This window comes from Phacochoerus africanus, chromosome 16, assembly GCF_016906955.1.
Source record: "Phacochoerus africanus isolate WHEZ1 chromosome 16, ROS_Pafr_v1, whole genome shotgun sequence".
NCBI lineage: Eukaryota > Metazoa > Chordata > Mammalia > Artiodactyla > Suidae > Phacochoerus > Phacochoerus africanus.
Window position 1 is genome coordinate 34,674,610 of NC_062559.1, and position 12,763 is coordinate 34,687,372.

Consider the following 12,763-nt stretch of genomic DNA (forward strand, 5'->3'; position numbering starts at 1 on the left):
AGTATTTTTCATTCTTCAATTATGCACTCTTTTGGTTATTCATTTAACAAATGTTTGTTGAGCACTTTGTGCCATCTATTCTTTTGCGCTCTGGCAATCCTCTAGTGAACAAGAAACATGAAGTTCTAAACTTTACCTTCTTGTGGGGAAAGTAGGCAATACACAAAGTAGTAAGTGAATGACATGTTAGTAGTTACAATGAAAAAAAAATAAAGCATTGTAAGGGGCTAGAAAATGGTATTTAAACTTTGAAAATAAGATGATCAATGCAAGTAAACATGCCACTGTCACTCATCACTTTATGATCCTGTGATTTTCAATCACAGTCTATCTTGACTCCTTGGTTTATATGGCATTGAAACGATCTCTGACTTTTATATCATTCTTCTGGTTTTCTGAATATGCTTGATTTAAAATCTACCATTTCATTTCAGAAATCACTGGGTTTATTTCACAATTCTTCATGAATGATTATTTAAAGAGACAAAATGGTTTATTGTTTCCTTTTTAAGTATTTATTCAAAATAGCCAGCTGAATAAGGTAGACAAACAGTTGGACAAGTGTGCCTTGCCAACAATTAAGTAAAAGGGTCTTCTCCCCATTCTTGACACTGGATGTAGGATATTAGTTGCTAGAGGGAGTCTCATGATGAAAGCAGTAGTGATGTCAAGAGCTAATTGACTGATTTTAATTGAAGAACACTTACATGACAGTATGATGTATTCAGTGTGTTTCTCCTTTTCTTTAAAAAGCCGAAACTCTTCTTCCCAGTAGTAATTAAAAATAAACAACAGTCATTAACTTACTGTGGGCTTCTAATGGCCACAACATTGCTTCCTTGCATGAATGATTTACTGATCTAAAGCAAAGTAATTCAACACTGAAATTATCTTGAAAATTAAAAGCCGCTCTAGATAACGAATAGTTTTAATTTCTACAGCGCCAATTTATATGTAGTTTTCCCTTTTTAGGTGTTCTTGCACATACACAACTTGCTAACATAAATGGTCTAATAGGGACTACACCTCAAAGAACAGTGTACAAACCTCAGGCTCTGGGTTTAGCTCTATAGACTTGGGGGTGGCATTTATTAATTTACTCAATCCACCATCATTTATTGTTAAGCTTAAGCTAGGCCTTATCTGGAATTCTTTGGAGAATAAAAGAAAAAAATAGTTTCCGCCCTCAAAAGTAATTTATTATTATAGTATTGGGATAATATTTAATCTAATTCCATCCCTTTTATTTAATTAGTTGTATCACAGTTTATTTAACTAATCCTTTGTCGATTATTTTGAAAGATATATAAGAGAGGGAGCTATGAAAGGCTTGTGCTGAACATCTCTAGTAATTAATATTTGTACCCATTTCTGAGTATTTCTTTGGAATTGATTTCTCTTAGTAAAATAACTAAGGGAAAAGGCACATACATTTTAGTCTATTAATACATTTGACAAAAATATGCCCCAAGTAGCAAAATAGGAAAAAAATTGCATCATTTGACATTGTCACCAACACATTCTGAGAAAGCCTCTCCTTACTTTTTCCTTGTCAGCCTGAAGATAGAATGTTCTACTAAATGCATGTCGTCGATCACTGATCTCTAAATACAGTCTTCAAACTTGTTAAAAAAATGTTTGTCATCTCCAAGAATAATTTACGAAATAAATAGTCCTTCCAAAATTTTTGCTTGACATTGATCATTTATATTTGACAAGAGATATCTAGGTTTCTTCCTTATATATGCTGAATTTTAAAGTATTAAGAGGTTATGAAAATGCTGTCAGTTGTTTGTAAAATTTATCTGACACAAAAAAATGAAGTTTTCAGCTGGCCAAGTTAACCATTGAGATAAGAACAAATGTCAGAAAAAAAATAGATCTATATTTGGTTGGGGTTTATTGCGCGAGCTTCATACACACATAGGATACTGTGAATTAAATGAAGTAGCAAACCATTACATCTGGTGCTAGTGCATCTTGTTTAAGCACTAAATTCCTACCTACAGAAACATGAAAAAAAGACTGTGGACAGGTTTACAGGGTCCTAACCACATCTTATTTACAAATGAGATCCTGGAGTGGCCTTATTGCTCCCTATAATAAACTGCTACATCTATATAGCGGTATTTTTGCCCTTCCTGAATTTGTGTGCTTCGCTATTTGATCTATCTCTTTTCTGATCTTTTCTCAATGGTTATGCTATTTATTTCTAGAACCATGGGACACAAAAACCGCTATGTCAAAGTCCCTCGGGGTCACATCTGGGTCGAAGGTGATCATCACGGACACAGTTTTGACAGTAACTCCTTTGGGCCGGTAAGTCGTCTTGTTGCTGATACAATTGGACTGCAGGTGTAGGAACAAAAGTATGTGACATAGGTTGCTCAGGGAACCCAGCCAAGACTAATCATACATTTTATAGTATAACAGTTTATGTTTGAAAATCTCCTTTTAAATATCAAAGTAAGCGGTCAAGGTGAGTGTGTGTGTGTATGTTTGTGTGTGTGAGAGAGAGAGAGAAAGAGAGAGAGTGTGGATCTAGACAAGAGCCTAGACAACTCAGGAAAGTACCAAAAGATACTTCCTGCTTACTAACTGATCTCAATAGAAAGGATTGTTATTTTCTCACTTAAGTGTTTTGTACCTTATGTTTTCAGTTAGTGTTTAACAGAAATGATGTGTCAAAGACCTACAGACGTCAATTTTCTAAGTCATTAGTTAAAAATGAATGTATAAGGAGTTCCCTGTCATGGCACAGAGGAAATGAATCCGACTAGGAACCATCAGGTTGGGGGTTCGATCCCTGGCCTTGCTCAGTGGGCTAAGGATCTGGCATTGCTGTGCTGTGGCATAGGCCAGCAGCTGTAGCTCCGATTCGACTCCTATCCTGGGAACCTCCATATGCCGCCGGTGAGGGCCTAAAAAGAGACCAAAAAAAAATGTGTAATGAAAATCACATTGGTAAGTAACATTTTCAGCATTTAATTTATAACAGAAATGCTGATGTTCCTTATGCTTTGTGTATATTCCATAAGATAGGTGACTAAATTCAGATTTTATATCTTTTTCATTTTTGAATGCATACAGAACTCCTTTGTGAACCCCTGTCATAAATCATTATATAAAGTGAAGAATATTTTAGTTGATGGAAACTGTGCCTGATTTCTAGTCACCTATGTGTGTTTCAATACTTGGATCTTCAACTCATTAGATTTTCTTCCATCTAGACATATCCATACTTGTATATATATATATATATGTATAAGCTGATATTGAGCACTTTGATAGGTCTGCAAAAAAGTTACCCACGTTCTTGTCAAAAACTAAATGTTGGTGTTCTCTATAAAATAATTTCCTTCATCTATTGTGAAGAACCGCTATTATTGTCACTAGAGGAGCGATCATGTGACTCGCCTTTGGCTAAAAGGACGGTAAGAGATTTGGGGTGAGATGCGCGTTATGTGTAAGTGGAAGGAAACTTTAGGATACTACTCCTACTTCTAGCTTCAATGATAATCAGAAAAACATCTAAGACCTTTCTTGCTTTTGAGTAGCAATTATTAAAAAAAAAATACAACTTGATCTTTGCAGGGTACATCAAAGAATGGATAGACTGGAAATGCTTTAGGTCACTTAGAGCGTAGTAGACGTGACCATCATGGAAAAGCTTAGTCGCAACTTGAAAGTGAAAATAAGTCATCCGAAAACAGTGCTATTTCTCTCTCATCAATTTGATTAAATCTATTAAATGAATCATGGTGCTGGCCAAGTTTACATGAAAATGAGAGTTAATTTCACTTTGGGTTTTAATTGGTGGGGTGGTGACTCTGAAAGGAAGCGTTAATGTTGTTTGCTACCAGTTGTGGGATGTGGGGTAAATAATGACTTACTAATAATAAAGTACTAAAGTTTGAGATTGGCTTACTTTTCTTAATAGATAAAACCAATGCAATATTATCTATGTAATTAATATAATCACTCCCGGTCATTTGTATTCTAGATGCTTTCTTGTTTGAAAGAAAAAACGATTAAGTTGATTGCTAGAATACTGGGAATTATACATAACCCTCAATGTCAAAATTAGAAAAAGAAATTTTACTGAGATGAGGGGAAATATTTGTCACATCATGTAATAATTTATTTTGTATTTGATGAGTTTTAGTACATATATTTTTACCCTTACAGTGATGTCTCATGTTTCGTGTTCCAATAGCATTTATGACTATGAAAGATTAATATCGATGCTCCCAGACACGTTTTAAAATAATAGAGGGTAAAAAACTGAATTAAAGTCCTACAATTTTTGTTTAAAGCTAAGTTGTGATGATTGAGCATGGAGATTTTCTATTGCATATCGATTAATTAACGGTTATCTGAAAAATTCTATTATTTTAACATTTTTATAATTCTAAAAAATAAAAACTAAAGTTTTATAATTCTTAGAAACAAAATAATCTTTAATCTTAAAATCCACATAGACTTTAAAGTTATTATATTTATATAATATATAATATTATAATATATTATATATTATTATATTTTTCCAATAATTCTCAGGCTTATCCATCTGTATACTTGGAGATGTATGTGGAAGATCAGTAAGCTCCAGGCTTTCTGGATGGTTGATTCATTTCTCCCTTTGGAAGTAGGGAATGCACTTTTCTTGGTACACAACCAATCTAAAAGCAGCTGCCAATGGGGAAATGCTGTATAATACAGGGAACTCTATCCAATATTCTGTGATAATCTGTATGGGAAGAGAATTTGAAAAAGAATGAGTGTCTGTATATGTGTAACTGAGTCACTTTGTTGTACAGTAGAAATTGCCACAACACTGTAAGTCAACTATACTTCAATAAAACTTTAAAGATAAAAAAAATAAAATGCCATATATTAGATTCTAGATATAAGTGATATCTTCTGGCCATGATCTGTTTCTGTTTGTTTGTTCATTTGTCCATCTGTTTGTTTTAGATAGGATCGTCTGTTGCATATTTTAGATTCCACAAATAACTGATATCATATGATATTTTTTTTTTCTTTCTGGCTTACTTCACTTAGTATGAGAATCTCTAGTTCCATCCATGTTGCTGGAAATGACATTAGTTTGTCTTTTTTTATGGCTGAGTAATATTCTGTTGTATATATGTACCACATCTTCTTAATCCATTCATCTGTCAATGAACATTTAGGTTGTTTCCATATCTTGGCTATTGGGAATAGTGCCACAATGAACATAGCAGCCCATGTATCTTTTTCAATGGAAGTTTCATCTGGATATATGCCCAGGAGTGGGATTGCTAGGTCATGTGGTAGTTCTATATTTAGTTTTCTGAGGTATTTCCATACGGTTTTCCATAGGGGTTGTATCAATTGACATTCCCAACAACAGTGAAGGGGGTCCTTTTTCTTCACACCCTCTCTGGCATTTATTTGTTGACTTGTTAATTATGGCCATTCTGACTGGTGTGAAGTGGTACCTCATTGTAGTTTTGATTTGCATTTCTCTAATAATTTAGTGATGTTGGTCATTTTTTTCATTTGCCTGGTGGCCATCCTTATGTCTTTGGAGAAATGTTATTTAGGTCTGTTGCCTATTTTTCAGTTGGGTTGTTTGTTTTTTTGTTGAGTTGTATGTGTTGTTTATGTATTTTGGAGATTAGGGTGCCCTTGTCTGTTGCAAAAAGATTTTTTCCCATTGTGTGGGTTGTCTTTTCATTTTTTTAATGGTTTCCTTTGCTGTGCAAAAACTTTTGAGTTTAATTAGGTCCCATTGGTTTATTTGTGTCTTTATTGTCATTATTCTAGGAGGTGAATCAAACAAGATATTGTTGCAATTAATGTCAAAAAGCATTCTGCCTGTGTTTTCCTCTAGGGGTTTTATAGTATCTGACCCTACATTTAGGTCTTTAATCCATTTTGAATTTATTTTTGTATACAGTGTTACATAGTGTTCTGCTATGTTCTTTTACATGTGGCTTCCCAGTTTTCACAGCACCATTTATTGAAGAAACCATCCTTCTTCCACTGTATGTTCTTGCCTGCTTTTCATAGTTTAGTTAACCATATTGCTTGGGTTTACTTTTGGGTTTTCTATCTTGATCCAACAATCCATATTTCTGTTTTTGTGCCAGTACCATATTGTTTTGATAACTATACCTTTGTAGTATTGTCTAGAGTCAGAAAGCTTGATTCCTCCATTTTTATTTTTCTTTTTCAATATTGCTTTGGCTATTTGAGGTTTTTTGTGTTTCCATACAAATTTTTAAACATTCTGTTCTAGTTCTGTGAAGAATTTCTTTGGTAATTTGATAGGGATTGCATTGAATCCTATGGATTGCCTTGGGTAGTATAGTCATTTTGATAATATTGATTTTTCCATTCCAAGAGCATGGTATATGTTTTCGTTTGTGTCATCTTTGATTACTTTCATCAATGTCTTATAATTTTCAGAGTACAGGTCTTTTGTCTCTTTAGGTAGGTTTATTCCTAGATATTTTATGCTTTTTATTTGATTATAAATGGGATGATTTCTCTAACTTCTCCTTCTGATCTTTCATTATTAGAATATAGATATGCAATTGATTTCTGTGTATTACTTTTGTAGCCTGTGACTTCGCCAAAGTCATTGATGAGTTCTAACAGTTTTCTGTTGCTGTCTTTAGGGTTTTCTAGGCATAGTATCATATCATCTGCAAAAAGTGATAGTTTTACTTCTTTTCCAATTTGGATTCCTTTTATTTCTTTTTCTTCTCTGATTGCTGTGGCTAGGACTTCCAAAACTATGTTGAATAATAGTGGTGAAAATGGACATCTTTCTCTTGTTCCTGATCTTAGTGGAAATGTTTTCAATTTTTCACCATTGAGAATGTTATCTGTGGGTTTTTCATATATGGTTTTTATTCAGTAAGGTAGTTTCCCTCTATGCCCACTTTCTGGAGAGTTAAGATTTTTTTCTTTTTGCTTTTTGCTTTTTAGGGCCACACCTGTGGCATATTGGAGGTTCCCAGGCTAGGGGTCAAATTGGAGCTATAGCTGCTTGCCTACACCACAGCCACAGTAACGTGGGATCTGAGCCATGTCTGCAACCTACACTGCAGCTCACATCAATGCTGGACCCTTAACCGACTGAGCAAGGCCAGGGATTGAACATGCGTCCTGATGGATGCTAGTCAGACTCATTTCTACTGAGCCATGACAGGAACTCCTGGAGAGTTAAGAATTTTAATGACATCACATTTTTGATGTTGTTTTAGGTGAATACATAAAAATAAAGAATATAATATACAATATTATGTTAATTATCCCGTGATTATAGTCAATTCTATTTTTATACTTTGTACTTATCTATATTTTAAAAGGTTTGCAACACATTTGTATTATCTTTATAATCAGAAGAAAACTAAATATTCAAAAAATAAGATAAACATGATTAAAGTAAATGACTTCTAAGTTTCACTCTGACTCTAAATTTTGTAAAAAATATTTTATGCTGCTATGGCCAGAAGGAAAAATATCACACATGTGATTGGGTAGGAAATGACTCAGTCATGAATATGTCTCTGTGGAAGATTCTCCATGCTAAACATCTTGAATATATCATCACTGTACAAAAATATCTGATAAAAAAATATCCTGTCTTATAATATGGATTCACTAATGTGTGACGTCAACTCAGATTTCTAGTGTGAGAAATATGTTTTGTTAGTTTCTTTTACAATTGGATTATTGTCTAGAAGTGTTTTTCAGTGCATGTTACTACTTGATTTCACTGGATTGTGTAGTAAAGATATCTGATGATTGTTTCGAATATTTGTAAGGCACTCCTCTTAGTAATTCTTTTGCTCTGTGAAAGACATTAGTCTTTGCCTTTACCATCCCTACTTCCATGTGGATGACATTAATACATTTCTACTGTGGCCATGCTGTTGTTCTTTGCCATCATCCAAAAATAACTGATTATAAAGATATTGATGAATTTTCTGCTTGCTCTAAAGGAAAGCTCATAAAAAGCAAATTTTATATTTGTATGTGTGCATACATGGCTGTGAATTTTCAAATAGTGTCTTTTAACTATCTCAGATTAGCAGTCCCTCCATCCATTAAAAATACAGGCAGCAGTTCTTTCTCCTATTTATTATAAGTACATTCATTTCAGTACTTGTATTTAAAACAATCTCACAGATATTTTTTCCTTTTGGTGAAAACACAAATGACCCTTTCCGTGACCTCCGTTTAGTTTGTACATTTCCTTTGATTTTTTTCTATAATTTTAATCTAATTTTAAATCATGGGCCACTGAAATATGTTCACTGTTGGCTGTATAATGATTTGTTGTCAGGGTATATGTGAAATTCTAGGTTTTTAGTGTCTAAAATAAATAATTTATTTTAACATCATTGACCAATGGAAATTAGGGAAAAAAATTTTCGATTTAAACATTTACATGGTGAAGATAACCTTTCCAAGCCATATAAAAGTATTTTTATTTTTAGGTTTATGATCACAATGTCACCTTGTGAACAATTTGTGTGTGGGAACCATGAAGCAGAACTGAACAATTTGGTGCAGAAACTATGCATGATATACTGCTTCTATCTGAGAGTGGAACTGGGAGTTATACTAAATATGACTTCTTTTTAGTTCCAAGTCATTTGGAAAAGAGCTAACCTAATCACTTATTTAACAGATACTTAATTAAATAAAATACTTGCCACCTAGAATATTTTCTTGAAGGAAATATTCCTCATAGATAACAGTTTTAGAATAAATGAGTATTAGAAATTTTGTTTATAAATTAAATGAGCTAATCACCTGAAAGTAATAATCTATAAGGAAGCACTGATACAAAGATTAAAATTTCACAGCATTCCTTTTGAACTTAATGAAGTTAAAACACTTTTTACTGTTTAAAAAATACTAAAGAAGTAAAGGAGAGGAAAAGTTGATGTTTTCATAGTATGCAATCTCTTCATTTATGTCCTCAAGACACATTTTTGAGCAGCTACCAATTATCCAAATTGATTTTTGCCTGGATTCCACTGAGCAGAATGGATCAGAAGAGATGAGGATTGTATTAATTAGAAAGAGGGTGCTGGATTAGGTAATATGTGGAAATAAACCTTTAAAGAGGTTCATTATCTAGTCATGCCTGTTTTGAATTTTCTCTCTGTACTTTATGAGTTTTTGGTGAAAAAGAAATACAGTATTTAATTGATGAGGGCAGCAGAGCAAGATTCTTGGAGATGTAAGGAGGCTGAAATGAGAAGAAAGGGAAGAGAGGTTAGGATATTTTTGAGACCAACTGACAAAGGGAAGGGTTGGAATGGAGTCTGGTAAGATGTATAAAAGATTCAGAGTATTAGGACAGAGATTCAAGTTATGGATAGTAAAGACAGCACTGAGCCTGTTGAGTCTTCCCAATCTGTGTGCCACTGCCAACAAGAGATGCCCTGTTGCCTAGGAAGAACATGAGAGTGTCAAAGATACAACAGTGAGTGAGGTATAATCCCTGCCTGCAAGGAGGCAGACAAATAATAGGGCAAAACCAGCACAGTACTCCAAGCAGAGGTTTTAGACAGAGCCTGTTAGAGGTATATAGACATTTGTGTACTGAAAACCCATAAGAAAAACCTACAAAATCTTCTGGAAGGATTTGTTAGAACAGAGTGTTCTAAAATTCATGAAAATAATAACTATTTGGTAAAATCTGGTATTGCATAAAACACTCTGGCTGCTTCATGTTTTCTGAATGAATTGGTTTATGCCTGGAGTGGTTAATGTGTTTCAGCTGCATTGAAAACACTCTGCTTATACAATACAGAATAATCTTGTGGACATCTGAGAACGAATTGACATTTCATTTTATGTATTGTTGAAGTGTAGCGCTTTCCTTGTGTAAATTCTCTTGAGCAGCTAGAATAACTTTTATTTAAAATCAGCCATTTTCAAATAAAGAAAAAGGTCATTAGACTGTGTTGACAGAATCCAAGGAAAGTGTTCTATTCACACTTTCTTTGAAACATGTTGCTTAGCCTTTAATTAGTTGTATTTTCTTGTTTTCTTGTAGTACATGCTTTTATTCATTAAAAATTTTGTTGGGAACCAAACAATCTCTACTTATAGACAAATATTTGTGACAAAAGTCCCATGGTTCTTAAAATCATAAAACCTTACCTTAGTGTTTTCCTTCAATTGTTTTTCATAATTCCTTTAAACAGTGCCATATTTTACTTAGGTGTAATTATTATTTGGCCTATATAGACAAAGGCATGCATTTCATAGAAAGGTCAAAGCCATTGAAAAGAAGTGACATTATAACTAAAATATCTGTATATTCAAAGATAGGTAAGTCTCAGAAAGTAGCTCATTTTCTGGAGAAATATTCAAAACAGAGAAAGTCTCATACAGGGCAAAAATAAACAAACAAAAAAAAAAACAACCCACAAGAGTCCCTTAGGATTAGCATCTGCTGTTGGTTGGACTTACTTACAATATAGTTAGAATATCAAAAAATATAAATAATTTTTAAGGAGAGCATGGAAACATAATACCAACTAGAGATACAGTGATGAAGTAAATAATTTCATCTTTCACCCCCCGCCCCGAAATCAGACACAAACTAAGCTTCTATTTCTACCAAATCAAATTTTGTTTCTGTCTTAATTATTCTGCTAGTGTAGAGAAATCATTTTCCCTGTGACTTCACTTTCAGATAGGAGAAATGTCAGCAGACTTGTCCTTAGACTTCATGGCTACGGCAGATACTGTTCCTTTGGGCTGTTTAGTAAGAATTAAGCTTGTCCAATACATTAGAAATGGTGTATTTCTTGACAATGGGTCAGGAACTAAAATTTAGTGAAATATATGCAGTGTTATTACTTTGGCAATTTTATAAGTTCTTGAACTTTTTTATGTGGGATTGGTGTCTACATTGCATGTTTACATAGAAAAATACAATGGAAGATATAAGTGACCTGAAAGAAAAGAAAAATCTTCTACTGCCTAGTCTAGAAAATACATGGAGAAAAAAAAAAATCAGCTATTGCATATACTGTGATTCAAGGTTTGAAACTGAATTTCCTCATTTATATAGATATTTACTTATATTTTCTGAATAATTGTTTACTCTCTACTTCTCTTAACATGCAAACATAAAACTATGTAAATTATTTTGTTTTTTGATTGAACTTCTGGGAGATACCTTTCTTTGGAAATTTTTAATTTTCCTACCAATTTTTGGGTAATCTTAAAAATGGCTTGCTTTGTGTCAGTATCTCATTGTTTCGTTTTGTTAAAAAAAAAAAAAAAAAAAAGAGATCCCCTCGTGGCTCAGTGGTTAATGAATCCAACTAGGAACCACGAGGTTGTGGGTTTGATCCCTGGCTTTGCTCAGTGGGTTAAGGATCTGGCATTGCCTTGAGCTGTGGTGTAGGTCACAGACGTGGCTTGCGTTGTTGTGGCTCTGGCATAGGCCTGCTCTGATTAGACCCCTAGCCTGGGAACCTCCATAGGCCGCTGGTGCAGCCCTGGAAAAGACAAAACAAATAAATAGACAAACAAAAAAACTTGCAAGAAGATTAAAAGATCATTTTGATTGTCAGTGGCTTGGACTGTTCTTTTCTGTTTAGTGAAGCCAGGTATGGAGCCTGTAATGAATCACAATAACCATGGGAATAACCCTTGTGTTATATTAAAATTTGTATAGCTTGGTGAATCGAGCAAGTGAAAACACAATTCTTTATTACAGTGGTCAGAATCAGAACCATGAGGTGTGTTCTACTGATGGGGCATCACAGGCCCCATGGCTTTTTCACGAAATAATGTCAATTCCTGTAGTATGACTACTAGGTATTTCTGCTTCAACTCATCCTCCTGTCAGTAAGAATTTTTGTGAAAAAAACTCTGATGACATCATCCCACTTCTAAAACAATATCATCAGCCTACAGCACCTATCATAGTTAATGAAGAAATGTTAGAAGCTTTCCTTTTTAAATCAAAAACAGGACAGGAAGGTTCTCTTACCACTTCTGTTCAACGTTGTGCAAAAGTCATTGCCAGAGCAGTTTAAGGCAAGACAGAAATAAAAGATGTGGCGATTGGAAAGGAAATTTTTGAGCAGTTTTTTTTTTTCCTAACATGTTATTGTCTACTTAGAAAAGCTAAGCATAATCTACAGAATTTTAAGACAGTTCTGCAAAGTTATTAGTATAAGAACTACCATATACAATGATCACACAGGTCTAGACCTCATCAGCAAATAGAAAGCACACTTGTAAAGAATTTGCCATTTAAAATAGTAAAAGGAGTTCCCTGGCAACCTAGTATTTAAGTATTCTCCGTTGTCACTGCTGTGGTTCAGGTTTGATCCCTGGCCTAGGAATTTCTGCAAGCTGCAGATATGGCCAATAAAATTAATAAATTAAATAGCAATAAAAAAATCAAGACAGGGGTTACCTTTGGAAGGGATGAGAGTGAATGTGGTTGGGACCAGAGAAACAGGGACGCCAAATTACTGGTATTGTTTTAAATCTGAAGCATCCTGGTGAGTATAAGCTATTGATTATATTATACTTTATATCTTTTATGTCTTAAATGTAAGAAAGTATTTTAATAACTACATAAATTAAAACATTAAAAGTTGGCCTCAGTGGCTACACATTACTCACAGCAGGACTCTTTCTAATATTTGTAGGGCCTAGGCACGGACATCCACCTGCCACATACCTAAGTATTTCATAGCTACAAATCAAGATAACA

At 33.9% G+C, this 12,763-nt stretch overlaps 1 protein-coding gene across 4 annotated transcripts in view; it reads left to right on the forward strand.

Moving 5' to 3' along the window:
* Window positions 1–12,763, forward strand: part of IMMP2L (inner mitochondrial membrane peptidase subunit 2) — a 916,780-nt gene that overhangs the window by 675,532 nt on the left and 228,485 nt on the right. For all 4 annotated transcript variants that reach the window (XR_007132715.1, XM_047763795.1, XM_047763796.1 and 1 more), the window contains one exon: window positions 2,217–2,319. Coding sequence is in view for 3 of the 4 variants with exons in the window: in XM_047763795.1 (XP_047619751.1) it covers window positions 2,217–2,319 (103 nt within the window). In the remaining variant the exon portion in view is untranslated. The remainder of the gene's footprint in view (window positions 1–2,216; window positions 2,320–12,763) is intronic.